The sequence below is a fragment of the Diachasmimorpha longicaudata genome, chromosome 4, assembly GCF_034640455.1.
Source record: "Diachasmimorpha longicaudata isolate KC_UGA_2023 chromosome 4, iyDiaLong2, whole genome shotgun sequence".
In the NCBI taxonomy this organism is placed as follows: Eukaryota; Metazoa; Arthropoda; class Insecta; order Hymenoptera; family Braconidae; genus Diachasmimorpha; species Diachasmimorpha longicaudata.
The window spans coordinates 10,319,650-10,333,340 of record NC_087228.1 but is presented as its reverse complement, the minus strand read 5'-3'; the positions used below and the strand labels follow the sequence as shown (position 1 = coordinate 10,333,340).

Sequence of the window (13,691 nt, the reverse complement as noted above, 5' to 3'; positions counted from 1 at the left end):
TAAATGATTGAGGCGCAAGGGAAAATGACACGTGTATTTAAGCCACAAGTCTATTGGGAAAGTGTGCACGGGTGGAGTTTTTCTCGCTGTCCACTGGTGTTCAAAACGTGTTTGCTCAATGAATTGGACAAACAAGGCGAGGTTTGACTATCCCAAGAGACCAAATTGTGGGAGTTGCTGGGCCCTCGAATGATCGATGGTTGACATAGCCCGGTAGATCTCCGGAAATCGGTGAAAATCGGGAACACTCGGTGGTGACATTTTTTTGCCATTCATTATGCTAGAAAAATAGTGATGTGGGTCTAGATTAGATGAGACGCTTCTCAGAACTCTTTCCTTGTTGTCCGTTGAAGGCACAATAACATGTGCTTCAATTTGATAATTCTTTACGGAACATTCTAATCAGTCGCCGCAGACGTTTTCTCCATTATCTCAAATTTTTTTCTACAAATGCGATTATTTTTTTTAGAGTCGGGGAGACTAACATCTAATGCCCTCGCATGTGAGATCCGGGAAAATCTGGAAAAAAGATCTGTCAAGTCCGGGGAATGAGGAAAAATGTCTCCTTCAGAAAAGATGTAAAAAATCTCAATAAAGTCAGGAACAATAATCACATAATTTTTCTTCTCTTATTTGTGACGAGATCCCTGGAATATTTTGGAGCCGATCGACGCGTATCGAAAGACCAAACGCAAAAATGAATGACCGAATGTTCCGGTTACTCATTGTTCATTGATCTGGACCCGAGGACGAGCGTGTGACTCGGGGAGTTAAAAAGTCTACCGAAAAAGTTGGCGCGGGTGCTTTCGTTTGAACTACCTTTCACGTTTTCCCTCATTGTATAACACTTGCAGCCGGCTAATAATGGACCTGGAAGCTTGTGTCCAGGGCGGCAATCGCGAGTGTCTTCACCTCTCAGTGATGCTCCAATGATCATTTTACAACCCTGAGAGCCATAAATGGCACCAGTTTCTACTGTGTTACCCACCAGGGCATCTTTTTCATTTCGTGGGCTCGTGGCAGTAGCAGCAGGATATCCTGAAATGGTCCAGAGAGAATTTACGGTCATGAGAAAATTTGTTATCATAAACCACTGCGGAGTCAAATGGGTTTTTTACTTTCCAATGGAAGCTTTGTTATTTTACAGATTCGAGCATCGTTTTTTAACGCTATGGTGACCCATTATGATCCAAAAACTCCAGGGGTATGTGTTAGCGTCTACGATTTTAAAAATAATGCCATAGAAATTCATCAAAGTATTTCCCACTGATTTTACGATTCTTTTATTTTATGTTTTTTCCTGGAATTCCATTAATTGAAATTGTGCACATCCTTTCCCCTGGTTCGGGAATTGATTCTTTTTCCCCCATATAATCCAAGTGGCTGAACCCCATAACTCTGGTAAGAACAAATGCCAATCACTCGAGAATTTATTACCCAATCGATTCATCCAACAAAAAACGTCGGAGATAGAGAACAGATCATTATTTTCTCTTTTCAACGTAACAAATAATTGACTTTACAATCTCAATAATTAATGAATTCTCTGAATTCACATCAATTAAGAAATTGATAGCCTCCCGCGTACGATATCGTTCATAAATCAACTAAAAACCTCACAACACTCCTATTTCATTCCATTTTTCACTCTCCGATTGATTTTCAGCTCATCGAATTAATTCTTTCAATTGATTCTGATTAATCTCCAGCCCAAAAAGACATTGACGAATCCCCCGAAAATTCAGGGGGTGCATTATTATTATAAAGCCACGAGGCAAATCTTCGACAAAAGGTTTCCCTCCTCGTCGCGATCCTTGTCGCCACCAAAATTCAGAGGGGTTAAGGAAGGAGAGAAGAGGGGGGTAGAATCCTTACGGTGTAAACCCCGGGGTTGATTTATGGGAAAGAAATGCTTCGAGTCGCACTGGAGGGGATTGCGCCTGCGCACCGAAACTCCCCTCTAGGGGTTCAATAGGTATATCCCTATCCAGTGTGGCAGATCCATCCCCACCACCGGGCCCCCCTCCCCCGGGGTTTGGGTTTACGGGACAGGGACTGGTTGTCGGTGTAGTGAGCCTCCCTCCTTGCCTTGGTCGTTGTCCACTAGGTTATTAAAACCCAGGCGACACGCTCACCAACCAGCAATTATCTGGCGAGCGCCCGTGGCTGAACAACGGCAACGTGCTCTCCAATTTAAACATTTTATTTTCTCTCATTCTCGTCAAATTGTGAATCAATGTCTGGACTTCCGAGCGAACTCTGACCTTCAACTGTGGATTACTTGTGGGTGTGAACCTCGTATTACTCGGCGAGTATTAACGGGGGAAAAAAAAGTTTTAAACGTGAAATAAATAAAAAAAAAACAAAATTGAAGAAAAGTGTGAATTGATGGTCCATGTGATGCCGTATCAGCAGGTTTGTTCTTATCCACATATATCCCCTGTATACAATAATTTAACGTTGAATTATCACAGCACAACAGCGCTGTATTTTGAATTATAGTAATCATCTACCGTAATATTACATTCGAAGCGTGAACGCTTCTGACCGGTCTCCGTGTTGTTGATACTCTGCTTATTTTCTCCAACGGCAATAATTATTCTCAATTTCAAACACTTTCATTTGTTTTTTTTAAATCATCCCCAAGTTCATTTCATTTCATTCGATGTTTATCGGCTCAACCCCTCATTGTAGCCCGTCAATCCAAACCGGCGAATTGAATGAGAAAAAAAAAACGCAGAACAATTCAATAAAATTGAATTGAAAATATTTCCTAACAAAGTCTTCTATTAATTTTATAGAGGAATCTAACGCCGGTAGGATCACCAATGACGTCGATGCCGGCAATGACGTCGATGTCGGGAATGACGTCGATGTCGGGAATGGCGCCGATGACGGGAATGACAACGATGACAACGATGCCAACTTTTTCGATGCCGAGTCCATCCTATTCCCCGATGGACTACGGTCCCCCGCCGATGCACTACCACACCTACAACCCTCCGTTACCAAGTCATCATATTCAAAGCAGTCAACCGGCATACTGGTTCCCAAGTTCAAGTCATAGTCAAATCGTCGATTCTTTACCTGCGCCGTCCTACTCAATGCCACCAATGCCTCCAACCACCACCTCCTGGACAACGCAAACTCATCTGCCCCCGCAGCCGCAACTCGGCCCGTGTCCGCCAATTCAGCCCTACAATTTACCGCCGAGTCCTGGGGGATTGTCCACCAGTCCCGGCCACACCAGTCCTTATCACTGGCCACCGACGCCGCCCGCTGAGGAGCCAAAACCCGGAAGGAAATGCACCAAGTGCCGTTGTCCAAACTGCCAAATGGGCGGGGGCAATCAGGTTGGAGCTGACGGCAAACGTCAGCACATTTGCCATGTTCCAGGGTGCAAGAAGGTCTACGGAAAGACTTCGCATCTAAAGGCACATCTCAGGTGGCACACTGGGGAGAGGCCCTTCCAGTGCAATTGGCTATTCTGCGGAAAACGCTTCACCAGGAGCGACGAACTCCAGAGACATCTCAGGACACACACGGGGGAGAAACGTTTCGTCTGTCAGACCTGCTCTAAACGCTTCATGAGGAGTGATCATCTGACTAAACATATGAAGACCCATGAGAACCAGAAGAAGAAAAATCAGAAAGATAAGGAAAATCAGCCGTTGAAGATGGAGATCCCTATCGTGAGTCATCAGTTCATCCCGATGGTACCATATTCAATGGTTTAAGGTGCGAAGAAATTGCAGGGGGAGGGGGATGAAATTGGTAGGAATTTTAGATGGACAGGTGCCTAAATATCTTTTGATATTGATGGAATATATTTTTGTTTAGTTCGTCAGTGACCTCCAACGCTACGAACGATTTCATGAATTTGTACATATTTTTAAAAATTATTGGAGATCTATGTTGACTGATTCAGGTGCTGTGACAATGTGCCTATTTTGCTTTATATTAAAATTGTAAATAAAATGTTTGTACATAAAATTACGACCCTTGACAGGAGACTTTATTTGTCGTAATATGTACATAAAATTATATTATTTTTAGTGTAAATACATTCTTGGTTAATGTAAATATCATTAAAGTGCGCTTATTGCGTATTCAACAAAGTGTGTCTGAAGTTTCTTTATTGGAGCTGGGGGGAAGATGGGTTTGGTAGATAGAATAATTTTTTCATCCCTGGATATCGAATTCACCCTGGAATCTTCCTGTCACTCGATACGTCTCACTGTGCCTGGGGGTTACAATGATGATCATTTGGGGATTCGGGAAAAAATACATCCTCACATCGGAATTCTCTACCTGCAGGTGCCGGATTCAATCTCCACTTCGGAATCGGGATCACCACATTTTTCGATCGCATGAAAAACGAAGGTGTGAAAAAAAACTGATGCACTGGGAAACTCATCTCTTTTATTCTATAGCACCAAATATTCTCGAAGAAATCATCAACCGAATATTTCTCTCTGAGTAGAAACAAAAAAAAATCACAAATATTTTGCTACATTGAATAAAAAAACCTGGGGGAGTTATTGGTTTGATCCTTAATGGGTCACACCCACTCCAGCCCCCATGGGATGGATGGGTGCGAACCGAGGGCCCAACAAACCAGGCCAATGTTTTTCCTAAATTCATGGGCTCATTAGCACACAATTCAAGTAAAATCTGAGATAATTAGCATTTTGGGACTCCCCCAACCCCCAACGGGCCGCAATTTCCCTCTCAACCAATAGAAAGCTCCCATTTGAAACCAAAAGGACTGAAATAATTCAGACCGAAGGGGCGCCCTTGAATGAGTTCACTCCGGAGGTGATAAAGACAAATATGAAATGTAAAATAAATATTTCCTCATAGCTCGTGCTAAAATTTATTGCTAATTACTTCTCCTCGCTTGCAAGGCAATTCGTCACGGTTCGTGTGCCCCTCGTGCAAAGTGAGAGATACAATAATGCCGAGTGAAATGGTCTTCGGATGCATTGGAGTAAGTAAGTAAAAAAAGGGGGTAAACCACACGATTCATCATACACTGAAATCTGCACGTAGTTTCATCGGAGGCTCAACAGATGGCACTAGGATGAGTGGAAAAAGCCCGTGTGGCTCAGGCGCGCGACGAGGATACTATTAAATGGGCGTTGCGGCATCGCCAGAGCTCTCTCGCCGCAACGGCAAAGATTCATGGCTGGCCGCACGTTTTATACATATATATACATCATCCCGAGTGAAAGAGAGGAGTGAAACGAAATAAATAAAACCAGAGGGAAGACCGAAAAGGGGGAAGTGAGTGAGAGAGAGCGAGAGGGAAAAAGAGAATTAAAAAAGTAGAATTAACAAAAGGGATAAAAAAGAGTCGACAGAAAAAGAATGGAGAGACAACCGGAGAGTAAATTATAGGGAAAAATCCGTGAGGACGAGGAGGTAAAAGAAAGAGGAGAAAAAGAGAGAGAGAGAGAGAGAGAGAGAGGCTTTAGGAATTGACGGAATAAGAGGAGGCAAAGAGGTGGAGAGAGGCGCATGAAGGTGGGTGAGGTTTTGAATGAGGGACAAAAGAGGTGGGGAGGTTGTAGAGGCCTCCGAGGAGGACGCGCAACATTGCTACGAGGAGAGGAGAAGGAGGTGGGTTATGTGCGATGGGTGTAAAATGGGGAGGGGGTGGCGCCACAGCAATTCCAGAGTCGCGTTCAAAAGCCAAGTACACTAACGTTAGTGTGCAACTGATTCAAAGACCGCACCGGCCACAACTCGCGGTTTATTTCAAACCTCAGAGACGATTTTTGAGGTTTTGCTGAGGAATTTTTTTCGGGGGAAAATATAAGGATCGCTCGAGGGTGGAAAATTTTTTGGGGTGACGGGTATTCAATTGCAGGCGGAATTTTTGGGGATTGATGATAGGACTGTCTTGGGCGCATGCGCAGAGCCGAGTTGGTGGAGAATCACCTGCGCCACCTCTGGGTCCACTCGGTGGTGTGTCTAACGTGTAAAAAAATCCCGGGGGATTTAAAATAAGAGGAGAAAAAAAATAATCGGCGATTGCTCGTGAGGTAGACGAGACGGTGGAAGGAGAACTGGAGTGGGAGGAAAGGTGGAACCGACCTGTCTCCTTTTTCTTGGCTCTCCGGCGCACCTCCGATAGTTCATCCACGTGTTCGACGTATATTCACCATCAGTGCTTGCCAATCACACGAATAATTTCAAGTTCATTAAATTTACCGATTGATTTATCCGTTATTTGTGTATTTGTTTCTTCTGTTGTCGAATAATTGTGAGTTTTTTTTTTTTCGTGTTTATGGTACATGTCTCGAAGGGAGATGAGAGTGTGTGAGGTAGACTGGTACACAAGTGAATAAGTAAATCAGTGAGATTATTTGAAATTTTTAATTTGTAGTTTGAAGTGCGTGAGCGTTAATTTTTAGGGATTTTCCGGGAGTCAAACTGGAGGCTGAGGTCGGGGGCGGCGGTGGCCGCAGGGGAGCCACCCCCTCACCCTTGAACACCATCAATGTGAGTTTAATTAACACAATAATTAATGAATATGTGATTAATATTCGATACATTAACTTGAATGTTCTTTCAACTGAGAAGTAAATTATGAGTGATCGTAAATTAACGCGGCAGTATCATCAGTTGGATGGTCCGTTTCTCTTCAAGTCACCGCGACCTTTCTCGATGATTTAACCCCTTGAGAGACTGACCCGGTGAAAGAGAGAGGGAGAGAGGAGGCCGGGCCCCGGGGCTCATTGTATCCGCGCGTCACACGCGTTCTTCGCCAATATAATAAAAGTTACTATGTTACTACAACCGTTAACGCCCACCTATACATCAGGGGCCCCTCGTACGGGTCTACCTGGTGCCCTGTGATGTATAGAATGGGTCAGAATCGACTTAAAAACCGGGAAGACCTTGCTTTCGTGATGTAACTGGGGACATTTGAATTTTCAACAATTTGAATTTACTTACGGGCACATTATTTTGATTTAATAATTCCCTCCGTATGCGGACGATTCAAAAAACATTTTCGAAGGTGCGAGACGATGGGGCTCAAGTTTTGAGAGTGACTGTAAAGGACTAACTGCAATGAAGAGTTTTTTCGATGCCGAAGAGAACTCAGAGAAGAGACGGCAACAAAACGTGCCGGCACACACTGTATCCCTTCAGCCACACCCCCGACACAAATCTAATTAATTTATATCCCAACTGAGGCGCCACCCGGGAATAAAAAGAAAGTTTCACCAGTGCGAAAATAAGGTTCAAATAATTTCAGTATTTTTTTTTCTCCAACAATTTTTGGTTTTGTTGGACTTAACGAGATTTATGAAATCCGGAAAATTGATGGGCTTTTTTACTGTCCGTCGGAGAGTGCAGTTGTGATTTTTGGGGATTTAGGGCCGCGGTATTTTTGCATTGAACGGGGGAGAATGTGCGAGGGAGAGCTGTTGGTCTTTGTAGAATTATCGACAATGGAAAAAGAGCCTCGGGTTACTGCCGTCTCGCTCAATGGGAATCGGAAAGTATAGCACTGAAAGGGAATATACGGGATCTTTCCTGTTGCCTGGTTATAAAATAGGAGGTGGGATATACTCTCGTGGGAGATGTAACACTGAGCCGGCGGACGAGCGAAACTAACGCGCCATAAAAAGATGTTTAAAAACTAAATCGGAAAAATTCACTGAATTTGGCACATTCATTTACCCTCAGATTTATTCCACATTTTGCCACGAGTGGAGAAAATATTTTGGTTGACTAATCCCTGAGGACAGATATTCCAATAGAATTTCTCTCAATGTCCGGGTGAGAACAAAATTCTTAGGATTTTTTTCTGTACATTTGGGAGCAATAAAAATCAACGAAATGTGTCCCCGAGGATCGCCAATATTTGTCGATCATTAGCGGTTTGTTTGAGGTGGCATTTTAACACCTGCTGGCTCAGGAAGGCACGACAGTATCGAAGACACCCCTGGAGGGCACGGGGAGTTCTTGCGGCGAAATGGGGAATCAGGACGAAGCGGCACCAGATGGAGGCAATCCGCCGGCGATCGGGACGGAGGGAGCGATACAGCTGTTGCGGAATTATGCAATGTTGAAATTAAGACATCAGTGACACGGGATCATTCTTGGAATAGATCCAAAAATTCCAACCTGTTGGGGCCCGCGTGATGAATGAATTATTAAGTATTTTATCAGGGTGATATAAATTCCTCCGTTCATTTGTGCTCCTCACAGTTGAAACGTCTGGCTATTGGCGATTTGTTCAGAATTTGAAACGACTTAAACGCACTATTAATTAGTCTGCATTAATACCAACGTTTCTCCCTCATTATGCTAATTTCCATACCACTAGGCGCCCACAGGAGCAGACCGCAGTACTCCAATCTCCCCGCGTCCATTCAAATTACTCTTGCAAAAGCCCACATTCACTAACAAAATCAACTGCTCATTAAGGACTTATGGCTCGCCACTGGGGTTGTTAAGTGTATGAAAAAATTGTGTTTCAATACGAGCTCGAAATGTACTTTTTCATTCATGAGGGAGAAAAATCTCCTGATATATAAACTCTATTCATTAATGAAGAGAATATTAAGAAATAATAATTCCGTTAAGTACTAATGGCCTTCACTTGTTCCGTTTTCAAAATTTCAACCTAATCGCCCTATTGTCAAAAATAAATAGCCCCGAAAATTCCCTCGGTCAAACGAACCGTACATTACGGCCCAACAAATGTTAATTCGGTAAAATATTGACTGCTATTAAAATTAAATATCGTAGTTTGTCATGCAAGCCAATAAATTATTTGGCTCCTCCCCCCAATTTTTTCGTTCTCAAAAGACAATCTCTACACAGCTTCTCTTAATTATTTTCCACATGCAGGACACGTCGATAATCTCCACGGACGTCATACTGTGTATAAGTCCGACAGGTTGATTGCAAAACGAGAGCAAAAACAAAAAAAAATGCCTGAAAAAGTAAAACAGAAAAAACTATTGACAAAAAAAAAATTCAGAAATATGAGAATGAAGAAGGAACGTGTGCCCAGCGGCAAAGACTGGAAGCCGTTTCGTAATCGCAACCGGCAGATCATTTTCTGCACGACTGCCCGGGAAATTAGATCACCCACCTCATCCCTTCTACTTTTAGTCCCAACCTCTGTCTCTTCTTTGAGGGAATAATATCTCATCTTGTAGACATACATCAGATATATAATCCTGGCTGTCCATTGCATGCAGGAAGTTCAGGTTTTTCTCGCCTTCCGACCTGCCGTTTTCCCTCCCCCCCCGCCCCTCTTTCCACGTAGTCTCGATAATTTAGCAATTAGTAATGTTGCGAGGTGGTGCAGAGGGTGAGGGGGAGAAAAGTTGGCGCCGATCGAGGACGTCGCGCAGTTTATTTTTCAGTAATTTTGTAAACCATTAACTTTGTTTTCTATCTGAAAGCCTCGTGTTCGTGTATAAGAATCAACTTGAACGGAGTAACCGTTAGATGTACTGGATTATTCCGTTATGATTGAGCTTCTCACAATTAAGCTCTGATCATAGTTTTTTTGTCAGATATTGAACCTGTCTGGTTATATTCGGATATTTACTCACTGAGGGCTGGAAAATGGATCGTAAAATTGCCCTCAAAACGGAAACTATAGTCAAGTCCTTGGCTTTCAAAACACCAAGATTTACCGCCTCTCCCAGAGTGTTCGTGACGGGAACACACCTGGTGTGAGTCCCAATAAAAAAATGATATTAAATCCGGTCCCCGTATCTCCATTACCACATTCAAATTATTCACCCAATTGAGTTGAACTTAATTTTTTCATTGCCATCATGTCTTCGCGTCCTAAGATGGCAGTACAATTTAATTTCATCAAAAAATACCTCCAAGTCACTCCCCAATTACCCGATTTTTTACCTTGAATATCAACCAAGCGTTCGCGAAGTCCGCGGTCTATCGTCCGCACGTTGCGGGCTCTCTCCACTTCGTGGTCAGTTCTGCCAAGCGCGCATTACACTCCAAATCATCCTCACAATCTCATGAACGTCCAAGTCCAATCAATTGAGAAATCACATTCCTGCTGTCCCTCAGTATCCTCCACCTCACTTGAATTAACCCCATTAACCTCTTCACTGCTCCCCATAATTGACTCTTTCACCACAAAGGACGACACGACACAAGGATCATCACCACCGTGACGATTGACTAATGTCCACTGATATTTCCGACTAATCGTCATCCCCGCCCCTCCGCCGATCGATTTTGTAATATTCCTGCAAAGGAAGAAATTACGTTGGGTTGAAAAAATAAATTGGAAAAAAATCTCATCCAATTTTGGAGTTTTGTGGGAACCAGAGGATTCCATCAGGCCCATACCTCATAGACGAGCAGAGGACGGCCAGACACGGGGAGTTGGTTCTTTTTAGATCCAGAGAAGTTGCCATCCATCTCAGTTGCACTTGTATATCCTCAAAGTGGTCTTATCCAGCTCTTCTCTTTCACGAGGGGGACCACTTCCAGCGGCTTTTTGGCTGCTCTCCTGGCTCCTCGGGACCGGGTGTAATCGGTTCCCCGAAGCCCAGGGCTCATTATCGACCCGTCGGCCTAGCAATTACCTGCTCTCCTCTCTCTCTCTCTTCCTCCTCAACTTCTCGTATGTGTGCCCTCTACCCTTAAAAAAAAACCCACACACGAGTGAGTCCTCGACTTTCTTTCCGACTTATACCATCCAACGATGAAAGAGAAGAGGAGATTATTTCTCCTCAGCATTACGAGGATCAAAATCCCGACACCTTGGTACAATTTTTATAACCCCTCTGCCCTCTCGGAGGAGTACTTTTTTCCTCCTCTGAATTCAATGGGGGAATTTTTAGTTAGCGAAACAGGGGGCGGGGGCTGAGGGGAGAAGGCCAGTGGACTACTACAGACATGGACGGTACGCTGATAATTACTGGACATGCCACAAGCATGCAATAATTGCTAGCTGCACCAGTTCACGCCAGTAAACCAGAGAGAATGCCACAACCCTGAAGCTTCTTTTTCCGGAGGCAATTTATGGACTAGGGGTAATTACTCTTTTGCACCGATCGTGTCGCTGCGCTGCTTTATTTTTACGTGATTTCAGGAGTGAGGGGAGGGGGCTGGTGAATTATTGAAATAATTTTATGAGGGTTCATGGGCACAAGTGGTGGGTCAATTAGAGATGTCGCGAGAGATTTCAGGAGAACAAATGGCCGGGAACAGGTGGTCGCAGTATCATCGAACATGCAAATATTTGGCTCGAGTCAGTCTCGATCTTGGGCTCCATCGGATTCGGCGCCTTTCGTGATGACTTCGAGTCAGTCTATTTTATCAAGCTCTTAAGTGTTTGCGATTTTTTATTGCAATGTCTCGATCTCATCTGCCGTTCATTCTTACACGCGCTATCCTCCCCCAGGAGTCATTCTAATTTACGACGTTTTTCTATCTGGTAATTTTCAGTTATATTTTTAATTGCAACATAATTATGTCAATTAGTATGCTAGATATTACAATATATTTATGAGCTTAGTGCAATTCTTCGGTGTTTCAAGGCCATGCAGTTGAGACAAATGGAAATGGTAGGAGAAAAAAAATCGGTTGAGGTCGAGTATTAAGTAATAATCCACCCGTGAGAAGTGTAAATGCGTGTAAATATCAAATGATTCACTGATGCCTCGATATTCAAATCAATTTAATCATTGAAATCGTATATATTATTTGCGTCAAGTCGCAATTATATTCGAAATTGTTATCGTTCTTGGGAAATCGTGTAAATCAGTATCAGGAAGTATTAGTAATAAGTACAGTCATGAAACTGAGAAAATTATACAAATGATAATTACCGGTAATAGAAGTTGCAGTAAAAAAATTAGAGAGGTAAAAAAATGTGGAAGGAGACACATGACAAAAGTGATTTTTTTTTTCAACCGAGTCAAATGTGCGTGGCTCGTGACAATCAAGTTTTATCGCACACTTTGGGCATATGTACAGTCTGAGGATAAGTGTAGAGAGTGAAAAAAAATATAAGGAGAAATAATCGTGTGGTAATTACAACGATAGATAACGATTTGAATGGACTGCATGAGGGGGTCACGAGAGGACAGTTCTCTTGAATACCCTAGATGCAATGGTGATGCATTAACATCGCAAAAAATTATTACTGTATTCCACGCAAACCCAGTTTATTTATCCACTTTTTCCTCAATTTCAATCATTTGCCGATCTGGAATTAATGGAATATTGATCGCCAGTTTGCAAGAATATTTTTAGATTTTCTGGATTTAGTGAGTCATTCAGTGACATCTCATTGATCAGGGCAACAAATCGGAATATTTCATGATGAAATTCCTCAGGAATTTGGCTTTAACAAATTGTAAATATCGCAGGATATTTGACGCTCCATCAAATAAATGCAGTAATTGGTTCGTGCTATTGAACAATTTGAAAAGTCAACAAAATAATGGCTAAAACAATCGTAACAATTCATCGCAGTTATAAGTCCAAAGTGAGCGTTAATGTCGTTTACTTTAAGTATTCATAATTCACGGAGGGATGAGTTTCACTGTCTTTTAACCATGCCTTACAGCGTCACGGAGGTGCGTCAAGAGGCCTTACCCGATGGTTGTCAGTGAGAGGTATATGGTATTGCATGTGTACACTTGGTAGATATACCACGTCAAAAAGGTGTTCATACGTGAGACAGGTGCGTGCTGGTATCTGGAAATCTCCTCTGTATTGGTGTAGTTAACTTTGAGGCTGAAAAATGTGAGGCACACGCTGAAACATCCTATCTCCAAAGTGGCCTTTTTGCCCGTATTACTTGTTTCTCGATTTTAACGTTCACAGCTCACGTGATGGTCACAATGTGTTACGAAAAATAAGCCCGTTACCATTGTGGAATTCTGGGGATTACACCTGATTGATTTTTCTGCGGTCAACTTTCGGTCAGAGCTCGAGAAAAAAAAAAAGAGAAGTCGAAGGGAATCTCAAAGCGAGACACGACAATGAGCCAAGGACAGGGAGTGACAGTTAGTTGATGACTTTTTGAGGATTTCTCCGAAATAATTCCCAGAATATCTCCAAAATTACAAACACCACGCGATCGCGGGTGCAGCCGAGCGCAAAAAATCATTCCCGTGGTTTAACAAATTCATTGATTTAACTGCTTTCTGATTCGATTTTAATCGCGTATTAGAGTTATTTCGGGTACATCCCCGAGTTGTACTGAGCATATTAAATTTAAATAGTTAAGTATTTATTTCCACCAGGCGATTTGTCTTCACTGACCCAAAAATAATCGTTGAATTTCATGGAATTCAGTCGTTATGGGGACATTTTATTACAGTTTTCAATTAATCTCCCTCCCCCCAGGCTCGAGTAACAACGTGTAGCTGAACTATTGCATGAAACACTTGAAATTGTCTCTTGTTCATAACAAACAAGGCGCACTAATGAATTACTCCGCTCGTTTGCCTCGGAGTGCATAACGCTGGAAAGCAATTAAATGTCATTAAGGCGCGATAAAACAGATCCATACAACTAAGTAACACATACACAACACGAGGGGGTGAGAGGGGTCGAGTCGCATCTTGGATTAATTTTTACTGAAGTGATTATTTTTATTGTTCTTTCCGGCATATTTCTGAGAAATCTCGGAAACTGCACGCACGAAATCCTCTTACACATTT

General features: G+C 42.7%; 3 protein-coding genes across 13 annotated transcripts in view; 2 read left to right on the top strand and 1 right to left on the bottom strand.

Moving 5' to 3' along the window:
- The window catches only part of LOC135161382 (uncharacterized), a 125,781-nt gene that overhangs the window by 8,918 nt on the left and 103,172 nt on the right, over positions 1–13,691 (bottom strand). For 3 of the 9 annotated variants that reach the window (XM_064118901.1, XM_064118904.1, XM_064118902.1), the window contains exon 4: positions 820–1,038. The exons of 2 other annotated variants lie outside the window; for them this stretch is intronic. In XM_064118901.1, the coding sequence (XP_063974971.1) occupies positions 820–1,038 (219 nt within the window). Of the gene's footprint in view, positions 1–15; positions 1,039–13,691 lie in introns of those variants that run through there. 4 more of the 9 variants (XM_064118898.1, XM_064118900.1, XM_064118899.1 and 1 more) reach the window with 3 other exon arrangements.
- On the top strand, positions 2,139–4,109 carry LOC135161380 (transcription factor Sp5-like). The gene is made up of 2 exons (XM_064118891.1): positions 2,139–2,415; positions 2,802–4,109. The coding sequence occupies exons 1-2, from the start codon at positions 2,389–2,391 to the stop codon at positions 3,735–3,737; spliced, it is 963 nt and encodes a 320-aa protein (XP_063974961.1). The 5' UTR covers positions 2,139–2,388; the 3' UTR covers positions 3,738–4,109.
- Positions 5,716–13,691, top strand: part of LOC135161373 (transcription factor Sp8) — a 66,171-nt gene continuing 58,195 nt past the window's right edge. Inside the window, exons 1-2 of one of the 3 annotated variants that reach the window (XM_064118879.1) lie at positions 5,716–6,353; positions 6,420–6,507. The gene's annotated coding sequence lies outside the window, so the exon portion shown is untranslated. Of the gene's footprint in view, positions 6,508–13,691 lie in introns of all 3 variants that reach the window. The other 2 variants (XM_064118881.1, XM_064118882.1) reach the window with 2 other exon arrangements.